Genomic DNA, 27,419 nt, shown 5'->3' on the forward strand with positions numbered 1-27,419 from the left:
CTTCAAATGTGACGTTAATTTTTTTTTAATTTATTGTTTTAAAACGTCAGAAGGTTGTTCGCAACTAAATCTAGGACCGTTGGGGAGGACATTCACCATTGTGGATAACATTTTAAGTCAGTTAGAAATCAGTTATTCGAAGAAAAATACATTGATTGCATTTGGAAAGTATTTGTATGTGTTGCTGTCAAGTGTACATAGTGGGTCTTACTGGGGTCTAAGCGTGATGCGGGATTTGACGATTTTTCGTTAGCGTTAGACGTGAAAATCAAATTATATTGCGTGAAAACGAGTAACGAAGTCTGTCAGGACACGTGAATTACAAACGCTATAATTACAGGGATAATGATAGCGGGATACGGGATGTTGACAAAACATTAAGCGAGATCCGGGATCAGACCCCTTATTAAGATACCCAAATACAATCTCAAGTGTTGTATGGTTGTGAATACTAACCAATAATGTCTGAACATGCCAGTTAAAATTGAAAAACAAATATTGCATGTGTCTTTCCAGTTTTGCTACTCTCCATACTTAAATACTATGCTTACACTTCTAGAGAACATAAGATGGCCGCTAGTTTTTAGCTCACCTGGCCCAAAGGGCCAAGTGAGCTTTTCTCATCACTTGGCGTCCGGCGTCCGTCGTCGTCCGTCGTCGTCGTCGTCGTCGTCGTCCGTCGTCGTCCTGCGTTAACTTTTACAAAAATCTTCTCCTCTGAAACTACTGGGCCAAATTTAACCAAACTTGGCCACAATCATCATTGGGGTATCTAGTTTAAAAAATGTGTCCGGTGACCCGGCAAACCAACCAAGATGGCCGCAATGGCTAAAAATAGAACATAGGGGTAAAATGCAGTTTTTGGCTTATAACTCAAAAACCAAAGCATTTAGAGCAAATCTGATGTGGGGTAATATTGTTCAACAGGTCAAGATCTATCTGCCCTGAAATTTTCAGTTGAATCGGATAATCGGTTGTTAGGTTGCTGCCCCTGAATTGGTAATTTTGAGGAAATTTTGCTGTTTTTTTGTTATTATCTTGAATGTTATTATAGATAGAGATAAACTGTAAATAGCAATAATGTACAGCAAAGTAAGAACTTAAAATAAGTCAGTATGACCAAAATAGTCAATTGACCCCCTAAGGAGTTATTGCCCTACATAGTCAATTTTTAACAATTTTCTTAAAATTTGAAGATTTTCAATAACATTTTCCACAGAAAGTACTGTTATAGATAGAGATAATTGTAAGCAGCAAGAATGTTTAGTAAAGTAAGATCTACAAACACATCACCATCACCAAAACACAATTTTGTCATGAATCCATCTGTGTCCATTGTTTAATATTCACATAGACCAAGGTGAGCGACACAGGCTCTTTAGAGCCTCTAGTTGTTGGGGTTTGTGTTGCTCAGTCTTTGGTTTTCTGTGTTGTGTATTGTGTACTATTATTTGTCTGTTGGCCTTTTTTAAATCATGGCGTTGTCAGTTTATTTTCGACTAATGCGTTTGAATGTCCCTCTTTCGACTTGCTTTTACACCACATATGTCTTTTCAGGTTGCTGTGGTATCATTTAGCTCAGGAGTTACTGTTCCTACCGGAGACTCAAATCATGACTGTTATAAGGACACACTATCATTTGCCTCCAAAACAAACATTGATAAGTTACAGGAATTTGTCAGTTTATATATTCAAGAATCTAACACTGGAAATTCAAACTTCGAAAACGTGCTCGTCAAGGCTTTCTCTTACTTAGGATCAACAAACAACAACGTAGATGTTTCAACTAGAGGTAAATATAAGGCTATCATAGTACAAAAATCTGATACAACAAATGTTGTGACGTGGGTATTGCAGGATAATACCGTACAGGTTGGGAAAGAAGCGTAATAAATATGAGACTTTCAGCAATATCAGATATTGGAATTGATCCGTAAGTTCGACCAACCCTTCAATATATAATTCTATTCAACATTTTTTTACTGACTTTCTGATTAATAGGTTTTTTTCCATTTCTTTCTGTAATTTAAGTTACCCATCCGTTTGTTGAAGCTGTATTACTATTCTTTACTTTTCATAATATTCGTTCGAGAATTTGCTATTTATTGAACCATGAAAGTAAAAAAAACCATTACTTATAATGAATATATCATTTGCCTATCTTTTAAATAAACAAATTGAACAGAGCCTATTGTAATACACATCTATACATAACATTGAAAATTGATCTAAAATTTAACATTTAAACATCGCATTTAAAAGCTAAACATAATAGTGTTGTTCTATTTTACTATAAGTATAAACGTATAATAAATTTTATTTATAAATCTATTAACCTCTTTTCACATTATAAGATGTCACTGTATTACATGTAAGTGTCTTGTACTTAATGAACCATCATTGTTTGTTAAATAGATGACATACAGGTAAAAATAGAGTAAGGTCAATGTATCTTGATTTTATTTCGTACAAACGGAACATTAAAAAATCTTCTTATCTTTAGAATTTCTATAGGGGAGCTAGGAGGGGGTTTCACCTCGAATTTCCGAAAAATTAAACGCAGAATCTTGAATTCTCTATAACCATATATATAATAATACGTGGCAGGGTTAAACATGTTTGAAGGCACAAACCCTCTTCTAAAATCATAAGAGAAATACCAAATCGTGTGAAATATGAGATTTATCTACTGTCGACAGATAAATTTAATTATTATTTTTAACGCCGCTCAGTATTATTTCAATTCCATTTATTTTATTTTTATTTTGGAAAAAGTTGCAAATAAAGTATTCATTTGACCATGGTATTTATCTTCGAGTACTGCAAATATCGTCTTTGAATCAAACCATTTGTGACGGAAAGGGACGGGGTCGAGAAATTTATTCAAATCAAATTCAGCAATATTACAAAGTAATAAAATTATGAAATGTAAAAAGAGATGGATTTTTCATTTAAAATGTATAGTTTATTAAATAGGAAGTTATATGCATCATGTGCATTCAAAACAAAAAGTAAAGATTCAACAAAAATATAATTTAAATATCTTTTTGAATATCCGCCTTTCGAGTATTTTCTTTACATTCGGCACAACTCGACAGTTGTTTAATCAAAATAAAATTTGGTTCAAGGTACTGTATATGCCGCGCTTTTCCGATGGATTTAAATTTTGAATAATTAAAAAAAGACAACTAAGAAAAAGTATCTTCGACCATTTCCTACTTTAAATGTGTCGAATCATCATTTAAGCAACAAATAAAATAAGATGTAAAGTATACATATACCTGAATGGGACAGCAACCACACTATTCATATACCGATTTTTTTCTCTTTCAAGATCAGGTTATACTTTTACTTACTGATGGCGGATCAAATGAAGGGCGAGATCCAAGGGAGGTAATCAGCGACGAAAATGCCAAATTACTAAATAGGGTGATCGTGTTTACCTACCTGCTCGGTCCTGGTAAGTATAAACAATATGGTATGAATAAAGCTATGATTGGTAAATTATGATGGAGTAATCTCTCTTCCCATGTATAGATTACCTTAGCCGTATTTGGCATAACTTTTTGGAATTTTGGTTTTCAATGCTCTGTAACTTTGTACTTCTTTGGCTTTTTAACTATTTTGATCTGAGGATCACTGATGAGTCTTATGTAGGCGAAACGCACGTCTGGCGTATTAAAGCCTGGTACCTTTGATAACTATTTTCAATTCAGGATGGCAAAGCAAGGTGTTCGTAAGCTTTCGATAAGACTTCTTACGTTTTAACAAGTGTGTCATGCACTTAAATTGATTTTGACTTTTTAGTCTTCTTGTAACTCTCAAAATCATATTTGATTTTTTTTAATTAGTGTAATCTTAGTCTTAAATGCTATGAATTCGGTATCCATTTCAGTGACATTGTGAATGTCATGAGAAGCACGTGCTGTAATGCTTGTTTCATTTAATGGAGAAATAAAATCTCATTTCGGAATGCCTTGTGGCAATTGTCAACCAATTAAAATTTGGGATTATTATGAAACACACATAAATAAACTCATCATCGATACCAGGATTAATTTATGTATTTACTCCAGACGCGCGTTTCGTTTACAAAAGACTAATCAGTGACGCTGGAATCCCCCCACCCTAAAAAAAAAAGAACGAAGTTGAAGAGCACTGAGGACCAAAATGCCTAAAAGTTTTGCCAGACACAGCTAAGGTAATCTATTCCTGAGGTAGAAAAGCCTTAGTATTTCAAAAATTCAAAAGTTTTGTAAACAGTTAGTTTATAAAAGAGTGACGAAAGATACCAAAGGGACAGTCAAACTCATAAATCTAAAACAAACTGACAACGCCATGGCTAAAAATGAAAAAGACAAACAGAAAAACAATAGTTCACATGACACAACATAGAAAACTAAAGAATAAACAACACGAACCCCACCAAAAACTAGGGGTGATCTCAGGTGCTCCGGAAGGGTAAGCAGATCCTGCTCCACATGTGGCACTCGTCGTGTTGCTTATGTGATTACAAATCTGGTAAATAGTCTAATTCGGTAGGTCACATTCATGAAAGGGAAGGGGATTGTAGTTACGACGTAAGGAACACATCCGATATCATATGACCATATCAATGATAATTCATGCCAGCACAAAACATTTATATATTATCAATTATGCAATTGGGGCTTGTAAGACCTGATTCATAAATATCCAATATTAGGTCAATGTCAGGAAAATATCAACCTTGTTTGTTCGAGGCTTAGAAACTGGGTCAAGGCGAGGTTCTATCGAGCCCTTCCCCAGTTTTGTGACGAGAACAAAAATGTTTTTTTTTATTTTTATGATATTGACCTAATATTGTTATTCTACTGCAACTTAAATTAATACATTGATAGCTTTTTGAACCGTAACGGAAATGTCAAACTTATTTGCATGCCTTAATGGACCCCTGATTGTGGAGAAAGTGTTCCATGATGAAATTTACATTATACAAAATATAGCTATGTTACTATATTTAGGAGACATATAAATACAACTAGTTGCAGTATAAATCCTTACATTTTGCAGTTTTATGCATCGTGAAGGTATTATAACAAATTCCAAGACATTTTTATATATATATATTTCAATTATGCAATTCGGGCGTGTAAGACAAAATTCATAAACTGCTTTGAAATACCATGCACACTCATCTTAAAATGTTTACAGGAGCAACGAACGAGATGAAACAACAATTACGAGAGATGGCAACTCAAGTGAAGTCAAATTCATCTTACGGAAACATCCGGGTATTTACCTTCACATTTTATTTAAACAAACAAAAACACATTTTACGCGGAAAAAATACTGCATTATTTCAATTATAAAAAGAAAGACCTAATATGATAGACTGAGCGTCAAACTGACATTCAAATGACTTTTTCAACGTGATGCTAATAGTTATCAAATGTACCAGGCTTATAATTTAATACGCCAGACGAGCGTTTCGTCTACATACAATGTAAGACTTATCAGTGATGCTCAGATTAAAATTGTTATAAAGCCAAAGAAGTACAAAGTTGAAGAGCATTGAGGACTCAAAATTCCCAAAAAAATATGCTAAATACGGCAAAAGTAATCTATGCCTGGGATAAGAAAATCCTTATTAATTCGAAAAAATCTAAATTTTGTAAACAAGAAATTTATAAAAATGACCGTAACACTGATATTCATGTCAACACCGAAGTGCTGACTACTGGGCTGGTGTTACCCTCGGGGACGAAACGTTCATCAGCAGTGGCATCGACCCAGGAAAATTGTTTTAAAAAGTGTGTTGAAACGGACGATATAGTCCAGTAGTAACGAGTGCAATGAATCTATATACGTTCTCAAGTTGCATCTGTTCAAAGAAAAATATAATATATGACATTGATAATTGAAACGGGAACACTTCTATTCAATGAAAAATTTAATATATAACATTGTGAATTGAAACTGGAACACTTCTATTCAAGGACAAATATTATTTATTTTATTGAGAATGGAAACGGGAAAAGCAATGAATAATATAATCAATGCAATATTTATTGTAGGAAGGACTTTTTACTTACGTTGATCAGAATCAGCATGCGAGTTTATCAATGGAAATGGCTACGTTTTACGTCAAACTACGATCTGGTCAAATAAATACTAACCCGGTTTACAGTATTCCATACGTCGATCCGTTTTCTGAAAGAGGCAGGTACATTATATTTATCAGAGGATGTACGACGAATCACATGCTGAGTGTCACCTATATTCAGCTACAATTTCCAATGTTAATTGTATAGCTATAGTATCATAAACGTTGTTTGTAAAAACAAAATCTTGATAGAACACTCGTCAGAGTTATTCTGTTTATAAAATATGAAGTTATCGCCAAATCTTTGGTATACAAAAACAGGTTCCATCGATTACTGTTTACCATTTCACTTAAGCATGATTTGTTTAGGTACACCATTATCGGAACCAACAATACTAAACACGAAAGAATTGACAGAAATATTAAGAAAACTATTTATAAAACTTTATATCCATAATAGAAACATGAAAGATAATTCGGAAAAAAACTAAATACACTGTTTACATGGAAATGGATAAAGAAAAATGGAGAAATAAAGAATGCACCTTAAATAATGATATTTAGAAAAAAAAATGAAAAAATTGAACGAATGTACGGCAAAAAAATTAAACAAGAACTAAAATATTTTTTGTCACAATTTAAATATCTGACTTTTTGTATTTGTATCACAGGGCTAATAACGTCAATGTGTAAAACCGTCTACGGCACATCGGGAAATATGCAAGGTGTATCATGTACTGATGTTAAACTTAGCGAGCTTTTAAAGGAAGTCGAATATTTTGAGGAGGGGAATTCATCATACGGCTTTATGATTGACAATACTGGGAGAGCTTTAATTCATCCCTTACTCCCAGAGCCTGCCTTTGTAGAAATTAATGAAGACCCCGTTCTTGTGGATATAACTAGTTTAGAAAGAACATCCGGGACAGCAGACATAATTCATTCCATGAAAAGGTACATACTGTAAACCAACTTATTTTCGCGGATACTTTATTTCGCGTTTAGCCCTTTCGAGTCCATTTCGCTGCAATTTAATTTCGCGGTTTTCTAATTAACTTGATGTTAAATACTGAATGATCCAAGTTTTACATATTCGCGACGATTTAACTTCGCGATATTTTTCTACACGCGAAAGTCGCGAAAATAAATCGCTCGCGAAAATTAGTTGGTTTACAGTAGTTATACTAAGACAATATGACAACGATAAATGAAAAGTTCAAACTACTAAAAGAAAGAAAAAAGATTTCTAAGGAATATTCATACTCATAAAGACAAAAACAAAATGACACTATCATGGCAAAACTGCCAATCGATGAAAATACAAAAACAGTATACAAAACTGGACATGGTAAAATAAACACTTGGCAATACGAAACAAACAAAACCATGAGGTTGCTGCAGGTGCCCAGAAAGGGTAATCATATCCTGTGTCACATGTGACAGCCGATATGTTGCCCATGTAAGTACAAACAGGATGATAAGTCTTATTTGGAAGGTCACGTCATAAGAGAAAGGAACGTGATTATGTTTACGGCCATGCATTGTTACATATATCTTGTCATCCGTAAAACAGATATTCCATAACTGTAAACCAACTCATGATGTCGATTTTAATGTCTAAAGGGATGGTTTTAACATCACCACTGATAATTCTTAGTTTAATAGTTTCATCGTAAGCATCAGCCCTGTATCAAAGAAGAGTTGATAAGAGATACAAAGCATGAAGATAGTACATAAAACTGATTTTGCTCCCTTTTTACGAGGATTGAATTGTTTATACTTTAACATTTTCAGTAGTTTGTGCTTGAGGCTAATGCATTTTAAATGCAACTAAGGTTTTATCTTAGTTTTTCAAATACTTTTTTTCTACACAGGGGTGAATCGGATAAGAAGACTTTACCAAACGTGTATTTCACTTTGCCTAGAGGACGTCTTGTAAATGAAGGAAGTCGATATTTGTATTTACAAGCAACATATTTTTGGGGACCTGTATGTATTTGACTAAATGCAATACTCAATATGAAAAAAAGAAAATACTAATGTATACTCATACTATTATACTTCAAAGTATGCCTGCATCAACACTAATAAAAGAAATATACAATATAAGGTCAATGTTAGAAAAATATAAAAATTTTTGTATGAGGCTGAGACACTGGGGAAGGGCGAGGTTCTATCAAGCCCGTCACCGGTTTTGTGCCAAAGAAGAAAAGGTTTGTATTTTTATGACATTGACCTAATATTGTTTTTATACTGCAACTTAAATTAATACATTCATAGTTATTTAAATTGGAACACACATTTCAAACTTATTTTCATCCCTTTATGAACCCCTGACTGTGGAAATAGTGCTCCATGATGAAATTGACATTGCACAAAATATAGCTATGTTACTATATTAAGGAAATAAACACAACTAGTTGCAGTATAAGAAGGAGTAATTGAAAATTATCAGTCCGTACAGTAATACACAGAAAAACAAAGAAATGAGCAACTTTTTTTACTAGGCTTTTAACTATCATGAGTTCAAGTGTTGGTGATACATACCGTGATACCAGCTCCAACTTAACATAACCCGTAATGACAGGTCAAAATCGGTAATAAGTGATACATTAGGATGTTGAAGACACCCTTTCTTCAATTTATTTTACAAGAATATATGGAGGTATTTTGCAGTCACTGTATCCGTGCCTATTTATTTGCTATTGCAATTTGCTGTCATATTTTGAAGTATGTTCAAATACTTAACTATTTAGTCTTATATTTTTCCAGTACTCTTGGACTAAAAGGCTTTTAATGTGGGGATCAGCTTGACAGTTGTAATGTGTGACCTTTTTTCTTTTCTTTTACTTTCTGTTACCGAATATTTGTGAATATGATTTGTAATATGCTTCGCACAACACGTTCATTACACTTTCTTTCGACATATGTCATTGGTTTTACCTAGAAACATGTATCGTATGTTCCAAAATGGTATTTTTGTTTAAAAAAGAACTTATTAGGATGGTTGTGTCTTTTATGAATAGGAATGTAAAAATACGCAAATGTTCCTGATCTGTCAAATAACTTTGACTTTGAAAGAGTGCTACTGCCTATATACTGTTACGGTTATTTTCCACAATCAGTGATGAATTCGTAGACACATCGACTTTCTGTTTGAAAAGTTTTGATTATTTTAGTAAGACTTCTCTATTTTAATTCTATCTTTTTTAGGTGCAAAACACAAAATTTTACTTATGTATTGTTTTGGGCGAGGAAACGCATACTGTCATCTCGGAAGCGGATTTTGATATTTCAAATTCAGAGCTTGAGAATGTTTTCTTATATCATAATCGAAGTCTTGCATCTGACGGTCAGCCAAATTGTAGATTTAATTATAGAAAAGTAACGTTAGGTATGTTTATATGTATATGTTTTGCCTTTACATAACGGTTTGTTGAAAATCCTTCTATAATAAGGGATATACCGTATAGCGGGCTATTTTCGCGGTGTGTATATTTTCGCTGATTTTCGCGGATAGAACAAAATCGCCAAAATAAATTCAGACAATTTAATAGTGTACATGCAAATGTATTTAAAAAAAAAGATTTGAATCCGCCAAAATAATAACCGCCAAAGACCATTTTAAAATAGAGTTAGGAAAGTCGGAGAAAATGGACAACATCATGACAAAACATGTGTACATTGTATCTATTTAAGCCTCACAGTGACGCTCAAATCAAAAAGGGTAGAATGGCCAAGTAAAAAAAACCGTAAAAACGAAGTTAAACAGCACTAAAGACCCAAAACGTCAGGCCAAATACTACTGACCTACCAAGAGTGCTTCATCGTAAACTCATCTAATCACAAACTTTAACATTTTGCGTTTCAAAGACAATATACCGACCGTAACTGAGCAGTGGCAACATTAGGATGTGTCACTGCTATTACAACTGCATATCAATATCCTATCATACAGTTCATAATTTACATATGGCGCCAGCTGTCAAAAGTGAAGCATCATAATATTGTAACTAAAAATTAAAAATACCATTGCGATATATTGTCATAGAAACAAGTATTGTTATGTAAAAGAGAGAGGCATAAGATACAAGAGTTACACTCAAACTCATAGATTAATTTTAAAATAAAGCAAACATTTGTGTATCAATCAAAGAGTTCATTTGTTTTATAAAATTCATCATTTTTTTTAGCACAGTCGGCTATAAAATTTACACCTTCAGCATTTTCAAATCCGTTTCAATATATTGATGAAACCGAAACAGCACAGGATGTGAGAGAATATACAGATTATTTAACTAGGAAAAGTTTTCAAAACCCTGGGTTTAATGTAAGATATTAAAATGCAGACAAATAATAGTACAATGACACAACATAGAAAACTAAAGTCCAAGCAACACGAACCCCATCAAAAACAGGGATGATCTCGGGTACTCCTTATCATTTATACAATTCGTCTTTTAAATGATTTAAAATTTAGCAATACATATTTGGTAATAACTATGACATAGCAAAAGCCCCAAACGAAAAGACTTAATGAAATAATGTATTTAATCGCAATAAAATAACAATTTTTCATTGGTTAAAGATATGGTGACATATTACACTAGCACAGTGCTCAGTAGATAACTTTTAAAACAAATCATCATTTTCAAAGCAATAAATAGTTACAAGATATTATGATTAAAACTCAGTGCACTATATTAAATAGCACATAGCTAAATGGATGATAAGGCATATTGTTACACCTTGTCATAGCATTGTAAACCTTGGAGAATCAGGGTTTCAATAAAACTGTAGATTCATCAATACAAATACAAAGGCGAAATATACCAAACGGACTTTTGAAAGTCGAAGACAAACTGCCAAATTTAATATCATTGAAACATGAATTACCGTGAAACGACAAACAGTGTTATCTTGTGTTTGAAGGAAACAAAAGCTGATAGCAGTGTTACCGGTTGAATTCATCTAGTAAATATACATAGACATTCGGTGAATTTATCTATCGGTTGCCTGTTTTTATCAAAAACCGTTCGACCTTTTGTCGGTGACAATGCATGATTCTTTTGTGATGTTTTATATGCTGTTTTGTTTTGTTCTACGTGGTGTTCGTTTTTATTCTGTGGTTAGTCACCACTTCGGTGTTGACATTAACATCAATTATATGGTATTTTTTTTTTTATAAATTTACTGTTTGCAAAAGTTAGATTATTCTAAATACGAAGGACTTTCTTATCCCAGGCATAGACAACCTTAGCCGTATTTGGGACATTTTTTTTTATAATTGTGGGTCATCAAATTGAATGCTCTTCAATTTTTTACTTGTTTGGCTTTCTTTACTATTTTGATCTGAGAGTCACTGCTGAGTTTTAAGTAGACAAAACGCTAGTATGATGTATTAAATCATAAGCCTGGTACCTTTGATAGTTATTAGCATGTCGAAATGTCCCATTGCAATGTTAATGTGTGTATTACTATGTTCTGAATGTTCTTGCATTTATTTGTACTGTAGTCCTGTCATGTAATGTTGTCATTTTTGCGTTATAATTGCCATCAAAGCGCGAGGTTTGGCTAGCCGTAAAATGATATAAGTATCACTTATCACTGTTTGGAATATTACTCTAATATTTCATCAAAGCGCGATGTTTGGCTAGCCGCAAAACAAGGTTCAACACACCATGTTTTCTCTCAAAATGTCCTGTACCAAGTCAGGAAAATGGCAATTGTTATCTTATAGTTTGTTTTTGTGTGTGTGTTGCACTGTCGTCTTGGTTTTTTTTTTGCACTTCATTGTTTCTGTTGTTTCGTTGTTTTCTTCTTATAGTTGATGTTTTAACCTCCGTTTTAGTTTTTACTCCGATTTTTTTACTCTGAATCGATTTATGACTTTTGAACAGCGGTATACTACTGTTGCCTTTATTGACCTAATATTTTAGAAATGCTAGTTTTGTATAGCATATTACTTTCATTTTTGTATGATTAACTTCTTTTTGAATTAAGTTACAATCTTTATGTCGTCTACTATAGGATGATGTCAGAGCCACAGTTTGGGCTACACATAAAGCTGAAATGTTTTGGAAACAGCAGTTTGAAAGTCAACTGGCTTGGAAATATATTGGAACCAAAGCCGGAGTAATTCGAGTGTATCCAGCAGTTTCGTTGACTAAGTCTTATGATCATGAGAAAAGAACATGGTAAACTTGATCTAAAAATAGTTACATTGGTTACATTTTTTAGTTTGTTATTAAATTGAGGTTTTCGTGGAAACGCTGTGTTACAACAGTAAAGTTTTAGGTCAGATAATTATTTTATTTTTCCATTCACCAGCATATGTCCCAAGGGAATGCGTTTGTATATGTGTTTGGTTATTTTATAATATAACATTATTTCAAATTTTATCCTTTTTGCAAAAATTATGCAATAAACCGAGTGTCAATAATTGGACAGGATCATTTTATAAACAGTTTGTGTATTGATTTTCTTTCTATTTAATTTAAAAGGTGGAGGGAAACGACATCTCATCCTGGAATGATTTATATTACCTCACCATATCGGGACGCTTGGGGTTCAGGAATCCTGCTGACATTGGCTCACACTATTTACAAGAGAGAGTATGTATAATTATTTTTCGTAAACACAAATCAATAGAAGCAATATTTTCTTCAAAGAAAGAAGATTAGTTATTATCAACACTTACACACACCAAATGGGTTGGAATGCAGTCATTTGATTGCTAACATTTGATTTTTATGCCCCACCTTCGATAGTAGAGGGGCATTATGATTTCTTGTATGTTCGTCCGTTCGATCGTTCGTCCGTCCGTTCGTTGGTTCGTTCGTCCGTCCGTACGTCCGTCCGTCTGTCGTGCTTTAGGTTACAGTTTTTGGTCTAGGTAGTTTTTGGATGAAGTTTAAGTCCAATCAATTATTTGATACTACGAACATTTTCCCTATGATATAATCTTTCTATTTTGAATGCCAAATTAGAGTTTTATCCAAATTTCACGGTCCACTAAATATAAAAATAATAGTGCGAGTAAGGCATCCATGTAGTAAACTAGAAATACATTGTTACTATTTTTTTTTAATGTACCTTCCACTAAAATAATTTCTTCATGCAACTTGTATATGAGTTTGACTCTCCCTCTGGTATCTTTCGTCCCTCTTTTGTATAATTATAGTCTCCTTAATCAAATATGAACTAAATTAGTAACAAATATTTAGGACATATATTTGTAGTTATACCATTGTTAGGACTAACATTTAATGGGTCCTTTTTTCAGTAGATGCGCATTTTGACAATGAAAGACTTTTTGATAATGCCCAAACAGAATATTTGTGAGAGATTGAAAAATATGTTTTCATAAACATGAACTAGAAATGCGCCGAAAGAAGCATCAACCAGAGAAGGCATATTGATAATCATATGATGTTTTTTTGGTATATTTCATCATGATAACATATATCTTTTACAAAAGTTCCAACTTAAAGGTAAACGAAATCGACACGCTCATGGCCTTTCTTTCATTACCTCTTCATTTTGAGCCATTTATTCTACACATTTCCTTATTCATTCTCTATAAACCCCATCCAAACCCATTACATTTATATACCGTAGAGACAGATCTATTTAAAATTTATTATTTGAGTAATACATATTGTTCTTATTTTATAGTTCAAACCAAGTGACAGCAGTAGTTGGTACAGATTTTCCCCTACAGTATTTTAGTTACTTTATTGACAACATATATCCTGTTTGTACGACAAAGGACTTCAAGTAAGTTTTGTAAAATATATAAATGTTAAGCCGAGCACGCATTAAAAATAAAGACCAAAAGTTATATACAAGGCATATATAATCACAAATTTGAAATGAGATAATTTACTTGTCAATAATGATATATTGACTGTAAAAGGCTGACAGGTCAGTCTTTAATAATAAAACACAAAATATTTTTATATTTGATTTTAATTATAACATATTTGAAAATATAAAAGAGGGGCGAAAGGATCCCACAGGGACAGTAAAAGTCGAAAGATCGAAAATAAACTGACATCGTCATGGCTTAAAAGAAAATAGACAAAGACAAACAGACAAATAATAGTACACACGACCTAACATAAATAAACTAAAGACTAAGCAACACAAAGAGGAGCTTGGACATATTTTATAATTGAAATGTGTACAAATAACAATTTATACTGTTTTACGAGACAACTAATTCTCTGTTTTAAAACGTAATCCTTCATTAATGCTGGACAGTATACACATACTATGTTTTTCTTAAAATATCGTAGACCTTCAATTATGATGCTTGACAGTACATGTGAGTCGCCTACCTTTGAATCATAGATACATATTTTTTTTAAAGATGTATGATTATAGACGACAGTGGATTTCTTGTCATACACCAAGCATTCAAGGAAACTACTGACCCAGAGTATTTTGATGATCCTAAGCACATCACTATTTTAGTGAGTATTCTGTAGAGAAGTTTATTGACTTCAGTGGAAGTCGCGAGTTTTAATTCAATACGTTAGAGCAAAACCAACCAGCTATATTTGGTTGGGTGATATAAACGGTTGGGGGTAATACATGTATCTGTTTTTATTGTAATGGAAAAACAAAGGATATGGGGAAGTTTATAATTGCTCAAAATCAGTATGTGTCCTGTAATGTTTGATGATATTCTACAAGTCATCATATTTTCATTTGACGGTTTCATTATCTAATGTTAGTTACATAATACCTAATGTGTTTTATTTTTTCATAGGAACCCTCCATAGCAGACGCAATGAAACAGTATGGTGTATTCAATTCACTAACTTGTGAAGATTTGTCAACAAAAAAGGAACTTAAATCGTTCAGGGTATGTTCTGATGTGCAATATGTATTATAGATTGGTATATGTATTAATTTAAGAATGGATATGGCAGTGTCATAAAAAAAGATCCACCACTTTGAATTAGTACAAGGAATCAGCTAGTTAAATTGAAAATAAACAACAATTTTCTCATCTGTAAGATCACTTTGTCTTTTTGCTCTACTTTGATTGTCAATTCATTGGTTGATATAATCTTTCTATACACTAATCGCAAGTACGTGTACTACTAAAATTTTAAAAAACTAAGTGCCCATGTTCATGGCTTCATTGATTTCTATGTTGTAATTAGCAACTTCTAGCATGCATGTCCACTTTTTCATAATTAAGATACAATGACAGTAAATGCATATTAAATGTATACCCTAGCCTGGCCTTATTCTGAATATTTAGACATACATTTAGATGCAGTTAGGCCAACATTAATAATATCTTTGTTTCCCCTCTCCCGACTGAGGTTGTTAGGGTATGGTTAGGTAGGTAGGCAAATTATTTTATTTTATTCCTTGATATGGTTTTCTATATTGAATTTGTATGAAATTCAACAGGTAAGGCTCAAGTCAAAAAAAGTGGGGTATTCCCTGTATTCTAATTCAGTGTACACCCCAGTTTTCTGGTGTTAAAAAAGAACAGTATACAGGAACCTCCTTTTTTCCTATTCATGTAATGTAATGAAATCTGCAAAAGCGCACATTCTACTTGTGATAAAAATGCTTAATGATAGCAAGTGTTTTTTTAGTTTTTTTAGTTAAAAAATCAAGTTTATTTCAAGTCTAATTTGATGCATAACTCACAACAAAAATATTCCTTTGTTCACCAATTCATACCTTGATCATCAATTATGAGATGACAAAAAGATACATGTATGGTTAATCACATGGGAATTAAAACTCAATGAATAAAATTTTTCAATAGAAGTGAACATAATTGAGTTATGTTCAGTTACACCTGGATCATGCAGCTTGGTCAATTGATTCCTAAACAAAGATTTGTATGTTTTTTCGAGTTCTAGAAGAGACAAGGCTTCACTTTATATTAATGTTTTGTATTTCCTAAGGCCACACCAATTTAATTTCTTGTTCTACGGATTTTTGGACTCCAAAATTTGGGGCGAGCGAGCGATTTGAAAATTTTAATAAAAAAATATTTAATTTGCAAATTTTTGAGGCGAAGCATGAAAAGTAAAGGCGAGCGATTATAATTTTTTTTTGTAAACATAAAATAATAGGTTTTGACAATATTAAAACTTGATTTATCAATTGTACTTTGACATTTCTTTAATTTCTGAAGTATTTTTTCCCTGTTCACCAAGAAATAATTAAATTTGGTCTATGTATGTGCGACTGACAATGAGACAATTCTCCATCCAAATCATAATCAGTTTGAGGGCAACCCCTTAATGTTATAAATATCCCTTTTACATGTTTTATGAGGGATCAATATAAGTTATAATATATTTGTTTGTACAAAAGGGCTCATATTTTCTCATAGAACTATATATCTATCTGGTATTAAATGGTCAAAACGTGTCCAAGAATTTAGTAATATTCCTGGACTTTAACCATGTTAACACATTTACTTTAACAGTATATTATTCAAAATAAGTGGACCCCTCTTTTAGAAAAATTTGTTTAAAATATGATGTAACTCTCCTCTTTTTGAGTACAACATTCTAAGTGTTCAAAGGTTTTGTATAGAAGAGCTATACAAATCCTTGGTATTTTTATTTTATTTTCTACATCAGTAAAATGACCCCTTGTCTGAGGGAGGGTTGTTCTCAACCTGATAATAATAAACACAGGTCAAAGTACGGCCTTTTTCACAGGGCTTTGATACAGACCAAACAGCAAGCTATAAAGGACCCCAAAATTATTAGCGTACACAATTCGAACAGGAAAACCAACGATCTAATTTATATATCCAAACGGGAAAATACCAATGAACAACATCAACAAACGATAACTGCTGAACGACATGCTCCTCTTCTTCTTCTTCTTCTTCTTTAGTTTCAGAAAACCATCAACATACTGATGTTTACTTTCTGGCGCATGCCTGGTAAAATTTTTCAAATTTATGTGTTTATAAATATAGTTTAACATAGATGTATTCCATATTTTTGTATATATATTTGTTATATTATTAATTTTTTACAATTTTTCTTTGTTTTTAGATTTTTCGTTTTTATTTAGATTTTTTAAATATTACATTTTTTATTTTTTATTTTTAATTTAAGATAAAAACATGATTGCCTGATTACTTCAGATGTGGATATGTATCAAGGAGCACATCGTGCGTGAGTGCATCCTTGAAGGTTTCTGTAGTAGTGTATTTGTTATGACTGAGGATAATTTGTTCCAGTCTTTAATTGTTTGACAAAAGAAAGAAAATTTGAATCAATCAGGACAGGTGCATAAACATGCAGCGGCTATGGATAGTTTTGTTTCGCCAGCATACAATATAATTGCAGTTGAAGGCAAATCCTTCAGAAGTTCTTTGTACTTTCCTCTAACAACGAACATTTTTTATAGGGAATATAAGTAAGGGGGAAAGAAACCAATTTTTTGTTCTTCACGGAAATACCCGCTGTTATAACTTTTTATCGGAGCACTCCAGGTTTCATGCTGAAACAAATACAGATATTTACACAGTGTGGTGGGGTGATTTTATGTTTAAAATCGTTATATACAGGTTAGACTGTGATTTAACAAATGTTGATATCTTTTTATAATATTTACAAAAAAAACGGTGCGGGAAATGGACATGATTACAATTCCGGATGCGGGAAGCGGGAATATAAAAAAAATAAAAAAAATAAAAAAATCTGTTTTGAAAAAAATAGGTGCGGGCGGGTCCGTCGAACAAGGGATCAAATTGGTGTGGCCTAAAATACTTTTAAAAGTATTTACGCATTCTACTGATGCAGTTATAACGTGCCCTTTTGTAATTTTCATGCCATCAATTAAAAAAGGAAACCCCATTTAAACTGGGTATGTTTTACACCAGAAAACAGGGACGTTCCCTGAAAGCAGGGAATACATGTATCCAACATTTCCGGACTTGTGCCCAACCTGTTCAAAGACAAAGTAGATAGATTTTAAAGCATGAGTCTGGCCATTTTAACACGAAGTCTTTTAGATTTTATCCTTTAAACAGGAACAGAGGTTAGCCACAAAGCAAATCGAGATGCAATCAGCGGGTTGAAAGATGCTTCAGTTTTTTTTTTATTTTCAAAAAAGATCACCCTTGCACACAAACAAATCGTGTGGCAAAGCATTTTGTTTGTTTTTCTTGATTCCGAATCATGTAGATGCTTCAATACAAAAATACTTTGATTTAAAACGCTCGTTGACAGTATCGGAAAGGTATCACCAAAACCCAACGCTCGTTGACTACAGCATCGGAAAGATATCACCAATAACCAACATAGCAACAAAAAAAATAGTGGACAAGAATTGGCAATAAAAATTTTCGGGTCGCAGTGATTTTACTGGGTCGGTCGGGTGAAGGGAAACAAATAATATTTTATTTTTGGCATTAGAAGCATACTGGTTCCCATGACTACACAAACATTACTTCAAATCCGAAAAACAGTAAACACAACATACTGAATTTCATTTTTGAACTACTCGTTTATTATTAAAAAATATACAACATGGCTTCATCGATTCCATGTCCTAAAACTATATAAAATACTATAGTTCCGAATAATTGTACACATTTTTAAAATAGCAGAATTGCGTAAGAGCAAGCGAAAGTATCTAAGTTTCTGATAAGTTCTTCGTGACTTGTCGTAATTTAGGGTTCTATATCTGTACATAATTTAGTATACTTCAAATAATGATTTGAAACATATGACGGATTATCGGATACACCGAAAAACGAGTTGAGTATTCTTAATACGACAAGCTCAAGAATGCATTTTTGTTAATCTTAATGGGAAAAACAGCTGTCAGGTATGTAAACAGACACAGTAAATATTCAAGAACATGTTATATGTGCTTCACAGGTCACATTACCAGCTGGTAGATCTACAGGACTCAGTTTTGACCAAACCGATGATAAGTTTGAGTTGAGACCAGTTATGGACACAAACATCTTTATTCTGAGAATAGCGAAAGGATCAATACTTGATGGCACAACATCATCAGCATGCACATGTGTAAGACTTAATACATATTTATAAATAGTTTGAAAAAAAGTTTTATCGCTATTTCAGTCTTTAAGGTAGATAGGGTGTCTTCCTCCATCTTGGATTTGGAAATACCAGAAAACACGGTCTAGATCTTTAATAGAATGTGCAAATTTTTAGAGTAGTAGGTAATTCATGTGTAAGAACTTTCACTTTAATATAGAAAATGATCTACTTTTCATGTTTATGGTTGTATTTTACAAAACACAGAAAACATTTGTGTGATCAATTTTTTCTCAATTTTGCAACACAAGGAGATGCAAATCAAATGCAAGGACAGATAATTCTGATTAAGGTATTTTTACAACAGAATGTGTTAGGAATTTACCTATTTTATAATATAGCAAGAAAACGGATACGTTGACCAATTTTTGCTTTTTCTTAACTGGAAGCATACTATTACAGCTATCTTCTCATATATTATCTCAAAATTGTATGGTGTAGTTTACGTTGTATTGCAGACAATTTGGTTTTCCATGCATAATCTATACAAAATTTGTCAATTTTGAACACCGTGTTGCGTGAAAATAAGCCCCGTGACCCATCCTTATTAAAAAAAAAAATTAAAAAGCACTATATAAACTACATTTTGACAAAGTATTAAAAAATTCCATGGATAATAATTTAGACACCCCATCTACCTTAAGATGGATAACGGTAACATGGTGATACGAAACAGATAAGAGAGAAAAAGTACATGACAATGTGTCGTACAATGTCGTATCGTGTGATCAGACATCTTAAACCATTTGTGTAGAATAATAAAGACTACAAACTTTTTTTGAATACGAACCATGGAAAACAATAAATGAAAAAAAATACTTAAAAAAAACATGGGCATCATAACTTATGTAACAATAAAAAGCAATAGGTCAGTATATCTATTTTCTAATGTTTCAGTCTGTTGTTATTTTAGTCAAATAATGTTAAATATACGCATACAATTGACCTAAAATATATTAAAATCAGGAGATATTGTATGATTGCCAATACGACAATTATTCATCAGAGACAAAAGGATGTCTATATATATGATATATATATATATACTAAAAATTTAACTCTGTGTCCACACTAGTAGAAATATAAATAAAATTAAATTTCAAAATGCTCTTAAAGTCCTTTTATTCTCTACATTTTTCTCCAACCGGTTTCACATCTTTGTGATAATCATGGATGAATGTAACTAACGGTAACGTAACGTCACGATAATAAGTCTGTAACAATGCATTAAAGGGACGTAACCCTTACAAAAGTAACGTCTTATCTGTTTAGGCTTGGTTTGTACTTTTGTATAAACATATTTTCTTTATTAATACTCATTTCGTCGGTGAATTGGTCGTCACATTGGTAAAATGGGAAAACATTGTATTTGGGTGATTTGGTACTAGCGCATGAATCCAGGTGTTCACTTACGTTAATCGATTATCAGAAAGATGTGAAAGCGGTTGGAGAAAACTGTAGAGAATTATATATATATATATAATGGAAAAAAATCATTTTTATGGAATGAATTGATATTTCGTATTCATCAATTGTTCTTGGTTGGGAAAATTAAAGATGTATTATATGCCGAGACAATATTGGTCACTAAACTTTTTACATCACATTGTATTGCGCTGAACTGTCGGAAATTGTTCGCTTTTTATTACCATGTGCGGAAGCAACAATGGTTAATTTTCTTTTTTATATTCAGTTTAAAGAAATTTCAAAATGTATTAAGGCAAATGTCATATATCTAATTTTTCTAACGGTTTTCGTTATTTTGAGAATTAATTATATACCTTTGTTATTTTGTAATACCGTTTATAGACTTTAGATGTATAAAGTGTGGCACTCTCTAATGTCTGTTTATAGACTCTAGATGTATAAAGTGTGGCACTCTCTAATGTCTGTTTATAGACTCTAGATGTATAAAGTGTGGCACTCTCTAATGTCTGTTTATAGACTCTAGATGTATAAAGTGTGGCACTCTCTAATGTCTGTTTATAGACTCTAGATGTATAAAGTGTGGCACTCTCTAATGTCTGTTTATAGACTCTAGATGTATTAAGTGTGGCACTCTCTAATGTCTGTTTATAGACTCTAGATGTATAAAGTGTGGCACTCTCTAATGTCTGTTTATAGACTCTAGATGTATAAAGTGTGGCACTCTCTAATGTCTGTTTATAGACTCTAATTGTATAAAGTGTGGCACTCTCTAATGTCAGTTTATAGACTCTAGAGGTATAAAGTGTGGCACTCTCTAATGTCTGTTTATAGACTAGATGTATAAAGTGTGGCACTCTCTAATGTCTGTTTATAGACTCTAGATGTATAAAGTGTGGCACTCTCTAATGTCTGTTTATAGACTCTAGATGTATAAAGTGTGGCACTCTCTAATGTCTGTTTATAGACTCTAGATGTATAAAGTGTGGCACTCTCTAATGTCTGTTTATAGACTCTAGATGTATAAAGTGTGGCACTCTCTAATGTCTGTTTATAGACTCTAGATGTATAAAGTGTGGCACTCTCTAATGTCTGTTTATAGACTCTAGATGTATAAAGTGTGGCACTCTCTAATGTCTGTTTATAGACTAGATGTATAAAGTGTGGCACTCTCTAATGTCTGTTTATAGACTCTAGATGTATAAAGTGTGGCACTCTCTAATGTCTGTTTATAGACTCTAGATGTATAAAGTGTGGCACTCTCTAATGTCTGTTTATAGACTCTAGATGTATAAAGTGTGGCACTCTCTAATGTCTGTTTATAGACTCTAGATGTATAAAGTGTGGCACTCTCTAATGTCTGTTTATAGACTCTAGATGTATAAAGTGTGGCACTCTCTAATGTCTGTTTATAGACTCTAGATGTATAAAGTGTGGCACTCTCTAATGTCTGTTTATAGACTAGATGTATAAAGTGTGGCACTCTCTAATGTCTGTTTATAGACTCTAGATGTATAAAGTGTGGCACTCTCTAATGTCATCTGTTTGTTGATTGAATACTGTTTGCCCTCTTGATGTTTTTTGTTGTTAATTTTTGTCGATCGAGTGCTATCTTTATTTTAGTTTACTCGTCATCTGTTCAATTGTTTTACATTTTTAAATATTCTTATTCTTTTTTGTTCCATTTCAGGATAGTAACGTTCAACCAGATTTTAGAGAGTGTAATAACAATTGTAACTGCATCTGTTATACACCTATAGTATACAATGTATGTACGAACGTATACACCACAACTATAGCGTATGTATAAAACTATGCTTACAATAATATTATACGCCCTCTTTGGAGAGTTTAATTGAGTGTTGGTTGCTTAACGTCCAGTTGCAAATATGTCATGCGTGTTCAGAATAGTTTAAGAGCTCAAATATTATAATAACATGACATCTACATAACATATTAAGCTGGTTAGATTTACTATGTAGTGCTTGAATTTGGATACAAAGGAAGATCATCTACATGTATTTGAACCCATCTATAATAAGTTGAAACTTAGTATTATTATTTGGCAAGTGAAAAAATATACAATCGTTTGTTGAGAGTCATTTAAATGCACTTCCATTTTTTAGTTCAATATCAAAAGTTATAATCTAGTATGAATGGAGAACATGTGGTATGAGGACCAATTAACAACTCTCCATCCAAGTCCTAATGTACAAATACTAGAAGTAAACAATTATAGGTCAAAGTACGGCATTCAGCATTCAGTATAGGAACACATCGAACAGCAGACTATAAAAGACAACAAAATGACTGGTTTAAAACAATTCAAACAGGAAAACTAACAATTATATCTATATAAAGACACGAGAGACTCTCATTTCACTTAACAACAGGCTCCTACCTGAGGAATGCTTCATTTTTAACTGTCACTGCAATGTTAATGAATAATTAACACTTATACATTCCAATTTTCCATTATCTTAGAGACTCCAGTTTGCCATGCAGTGCTCGATTACTAGATAAATCCGGAATAAGTGTAAATGAAGATTTGACAGGACTCCAATCATGCTTTGATCCAAAATGTAACGAGAAAAAGTCTAAAAAGTAAGAAAACATTTTATATTATAATAAGGCATTCAATTCAATACATCATATTTTTTTTTATTTTTATCATATGCCGTTTACGTCTACTTATTTCAAAATTAATTACTTTCTATCAGCTGATTTTTGTTTTTATTAAACATCAATATCAAATACTTTATTTGCATTAGGTATTAGGTTTTTATCTGCAAATAGGTCTATTGTGATAATAGCGGGGATTTGTTATGTCACAACAATAGATGATGTAAGTGGTTTGGTTAAACAAAATTACCTACACACGTCATATTTTGCCACCCCCCCTCCTTTCCGAATTTTGAATCGTCTTTGCTATCTTTTTGTATATTCAGACTATTTTGTTTGAAAATCTTTTTAAGAACCATGAATTGTGTTGTTTGTCTTTGAAAAGGTTAATATGACGAAAGCTACGTCATGAGAGTCAGCCAATAGTGTTTGACAGTTAGTACGAACCATTTCAACTAACCAGATAAACAAAAAATGTGAATCGCGAACACCATATGAAAACATATGCAAGAAAAACAACTACGAACTATCTTGTTCCCTTGGTTCCTCTACTATCGAGCAGTGAGCCAGGATTCGAGACTAGTGGTTAATAAACTCTTCGTAGATACCAAGATTAACAGTTTGTACGCCACATCCGGGTCTCGACTTATTGATTGATTGACTACTGTTTTGCGCAGAGTCAGCAAATAAAGGCTATATCGTAGTGTATAATCTGTAACCAAAGCATGTACATTTGATCTAAATTGAATTAATTAGGCAATGGTAGTTTAACTATGTTCGATTTTTATAAATCGATCGAGAAGAAAAGCCAAGGTAAGATTCAAAAGTTGAGGGAGGGACATGAACTTTAGTAAAATGCAGTTTTTAATGATTGATATAATAAAACTGATATCAAAAGAAAGGCGAAAGATACAAGAGGGACATTTAAACTTATTGATCGAAAATAAACTGACAACGTCATGGTTTTAATGAGGATAAAGATAACAGATGCAAATAATAGTACACAAGACACAACATAGAAACCTAAAGACTAAGATACACAAAACCAACCAAAAACTGGTGTCAACATGGAAGTATACATACTTGTATGAAATTAATTATCTAATCAAATACAAACATGACAAAGTGAGGCAAACAATATATTATACGATAAAGCTTAAAAGGGAAAGTATAAATACCGGAAATCAATCGAACACACATGACAAGGAAAATCCGAACACACAAATACCGGGAAAATTTGCAATACCTTTTTCAACACAAAATACCGGGAAAATTTGCAATACCTTTTTCAACCTAAATTAAGTATGGTGTACTTTTTTCTATCTATAAGAGATTGCTACAGTGAGTTCCAATGTAGTTGGTGTGAGTTTACATTTAGAGGAGACATTATTCCAGAACCTTGCTGTAGAATTAAAGGAGAATGCTCTTTTGGAAAGACCAAAGACTCAAACTCTGATATTTGTGATGGTATGTTTAAATTATGATGTGAAACCTTTTTTTTTGGCAATAAAAAGTTAAATCTGGAAATACTAAAAGTCTTTTGGAGAAATATACATTTTCATGTTACTTTACCATTTTGTGTCCATTCTGCTTTCTTTTAAAACAATGTAGAATGAAAGATATATCACTATAAAACACTATGACGTGTGTAGATATTGATTAGTTATTGTTTCCAGAGCATCCAGTGAAATGTATGTCGGGGTGATTCAGGACGAGTACACATTAACAGTTAATCAAAGTATTACGTTCTGAAAAGTAAGCCATCCAGGAAGAAAGGCAAACAATGAGCATTACCAAAAAATCGGACTTCATTTTGTTAATATGTTCGTAAAAATACACACCCTTTCAAACTAACTTATAATAGCATTATATTTATAAGTGTTTTTTTGCAATGTGAAATGACAAAATATGAAAATTATATCTGCAATATGATGTTACAAACATAAATATTTTTTATATGTCCGTCATAGACATAATTTTCCTAAGCTACATATAATAACAGTAGAGTAACTTTAGTAGTGTTTCCCTTTGTGCGCCTACTCTTACCATTTAAATATGCCAATGCACATTTGACATAGATTTTAATTCTTTTATATTTATTTCATAAAAGTAATATAAATAAAAGCAGGTGTACATCCATGTGAATAATTATTATTAGAAAGTTAAATCACAAAAATACTGAACTCCGAGGAAAAATCAAGAAGAAGTCCTTTCTCAAATGGCAGAATCGAAAGCTTAAACTCACCAAACGAAAGAATAACAACTGTCATATTCCTGAATTAGTACATGCATTTTTTAAAGTAGAAAATGGTGAATAGAACCTTGTGTTATAGCTAGCTAAACGTCTTACTGGAATGACAGTCACATCAAGTTCACAATAGGTAAAAATGTCAAAAAAAAGGGGTACAGCAGACAACATTGTGTTGTCATCTTAATCACTGTAAAACAAACAAATGTAACAAAGAAGCACAAAAGGCAAATACCAAATTAGTTTTCTTTATTAATGGTGTGTGGACGTAATTGTACTAATGTCTTTCAATAGCTTCACAAAATGACGTCCTACCAAAAGAAGCAGAAGGACCAAGTACCGGTGCAATAGTCGGAGGAACAATAGGTGGACTATTAGCTGTTATTCTCATAGTTGGTGGAGTCATTTTTCTTTTGAGATATTTACACATAAACGATAATTGTGATAAAGAAGACCCGTACTTAGATGCTATACCTGACCATCTTGACTTGCACAGTGCACAAAATTACGGGTTTGAATCTAATGGTCACTTTAATCCGTCATCCACAACAAGTAACTTTTCTTCTGGGAGTCTTTCAAATGGAGGAGGATTAAGACATAGTTCCATTTCAGTTGTAAGTGACGAATCACGGTATGATAAACCTACTGAATAAGAAAATAGAAGAGGACGATAAAATACCGGAATGTTTAATAGTGGATTCTGAAGGCTTTATTACAGAGTGTTTGTTTCACTGCTCAGGATTTAATAAATTACATGTATCAGCCGTTTGAGATAACACTTGTTAAACTTTAATACATCATGGATATTAAAAGTTTAACAGAGCTAAGATAGACATACATTTGTACTTGTATGGTGTACTCTTGATACTGCTAATTGTTTTTTCCTACTGGTACTCTAAATGCATAAAGATCAGGAAACAATCACACGGACTGAATAGTAACACCCAAATGTGTTGCTTCATGTACATGTGATGGATGTTGTGCAATATGTCAATTTAGTAGAATAAACTGTATCACATTAATGCGAATCACTATACGTGTTATATCATACGTTTTATATACATTTTGTCAATAATTAAATCATATATTTACATTTCACTTGTAATCTTGATATATATGTTTTGAATGTAAATGCACATCTTTCACCCTTGTATTCGAGACTAATATTTCTATTATTATGTAAAACTGTTACAGTGCACTTGCTGATATTAAGAGTTAATGTAACATTCATATTGTAGTTTGTAATACGGATTTGCTTTCTCTCAATAGATTTATGAATTTTGAATAGCAGTTTAATGCTGTTGCCTTTATGTAATATCACATTTATTATGATAATGTTTTCATCGTCTGTGAAATACTGTTATGCCTGCCCAACCTATGATAGTAGAGGGGCATAAGGTTTTCTTGTGTGTGCATGCGTTTGTCCGTCCGTTCGTCGTCCGTCTGTCCGGCTTCAGGTTAAAGTTTTAGATGAAGTTGATGTCTAATCAACAAGAAATTTAGGACACGTATCCCCTATCATATGATCTTTCTTATTTAAATGCAAAATTAAAATTTCACGGTCCACTGAACATAGACAATGCTAGTGCGACTGGGGCGTCCGTGTATAATGATCACATTCTTGTTTTATTATCTTAATACTTTATTAAGGCACAAATTACAGCCATAAGAGGGTCAAAGGCATGACAATTACATATAATAACAACAATATAATGATGACATTAAAATTTATATAAAAAATAAAAATAAACTAAAACATTAAAAACAACAAATGATCTCAAATGCCCCCTGTCCTCAGTTCCATATAAGATGTCACTTGCTGATTAGTGGTTGGATTTCATATATATTTCATTTAATTATCAGAAAAATATTTGTATTGAGTTTTTAAATCATTAAAAAAGACATGTCTTAAATCATCATTATTTTACATAGTAAAAAGAAATGGGATTCATCATTCAGAACT

The 27,419-nt window shown here is 32.5% G+C and overlaps 1 protein-coding gene across 5 annotated transcripts in view; it reads left to right on the top strand.

The window, feature by feature from the left end:
- The window catches only part of LOC139526911 (VWFA and cache domain-containing protein 1-like), a 41,040-nt gene extending 14,434 nt beyond the window's left edge, over positions 1 to 26,606 (top strand). For 3 of the 5 annotated variants that reach the window (XM_071322064.1, XM_071322063.1, XM_071322062.1), the window contains exons 7-24: positions 1,558 to 1,792; positions 3,335 to 3,460; positions 5,194 to 5,273; positions 6,057 to 6,201; positions 6,757 to 7,039; positions 7,960 to 8,074; positions 9,299 to 9,479; positions 10,279 to 10,415; positions 12,116 to 12,282; positions 12,589 to 12,699; positions 13,763 to 13,864; positions 14,460 to 14,562; positions 14,862 to 14,957; positions 18,976 to 19,128; positions 22,277 to 22,386; positions 23,071 to 23,190; positions 24,539 to 24,675; positions 25,751 to 26,606. In XM_071322064.1, the coding sequence (XP_071178165.1) occupies positions 1,558 to 1,792; positions 3,335 to 3,460; positions 5,194 to 5,273; positions 6,057 to 6,201; positions 6,757 to 7,039; positions 7,960 to 8,074; positions 9,299 to 9,479; positions 10,279 to 10,415; positions 12,116 to 12,282; positions 12,589 to 12,699; positions 13,763 to 13,864; positions 14,460 to 14,562; positions 14,862 to 14,957; positions 18,976 to 19,128; positions 22,277 to 22,386; positions 23,071 to 23,190; positions 24,539 to 24,675; positions 25,751 to 26,109 (2,760 nt within the window). In that variant the 3' untranslated portion in view covers positions 26,110 to 26,606. The remainder of the gene's footprint in view (positions 1 to 1,557; positions 1,793 to 3,334; positions 3,461 to 5,193; positions 5,274 to 6,056; positions 6,202 to 6,756; positions 7,040 to 7,959; positions 8,075 to 9,298; positions 9,480 to 10,278; positions 10,416 to 12,115; positions 12,283 to 12,588; positions 12,700 to 13,762; positions 13,865 to 14,459; positions 14,563 to 14,861; positions 14,958 to 18,975; positions 19,129 to 22,276; positions 22,387 to 23,070; positions 23,191 to 24,538; positions 24,676 to 25,750) is intronic. The other 2 variants (XR_011665222.1, XR_011665221.1) reach the window with 1 other exon arrangement.
- The last annotated feature ends 813 nt before the right edge of the window (positions 26,607 to 27,419 follow it).

This window comes from Mytilus edulis, chromosome 6 (genome assembly GCF_963676685.1).
Source record: "Mytilus edulis chromosome 6, xbMytEdul2.2, whole genome shotgun sequence".
Classification (NCBI taxonomy): domain Eukaryota; kingdom Metazoa; phylum Mollusca; class Bivalvia; order Mytilida; family Mytilidae; genus Mytilus; species Mytilus edulis.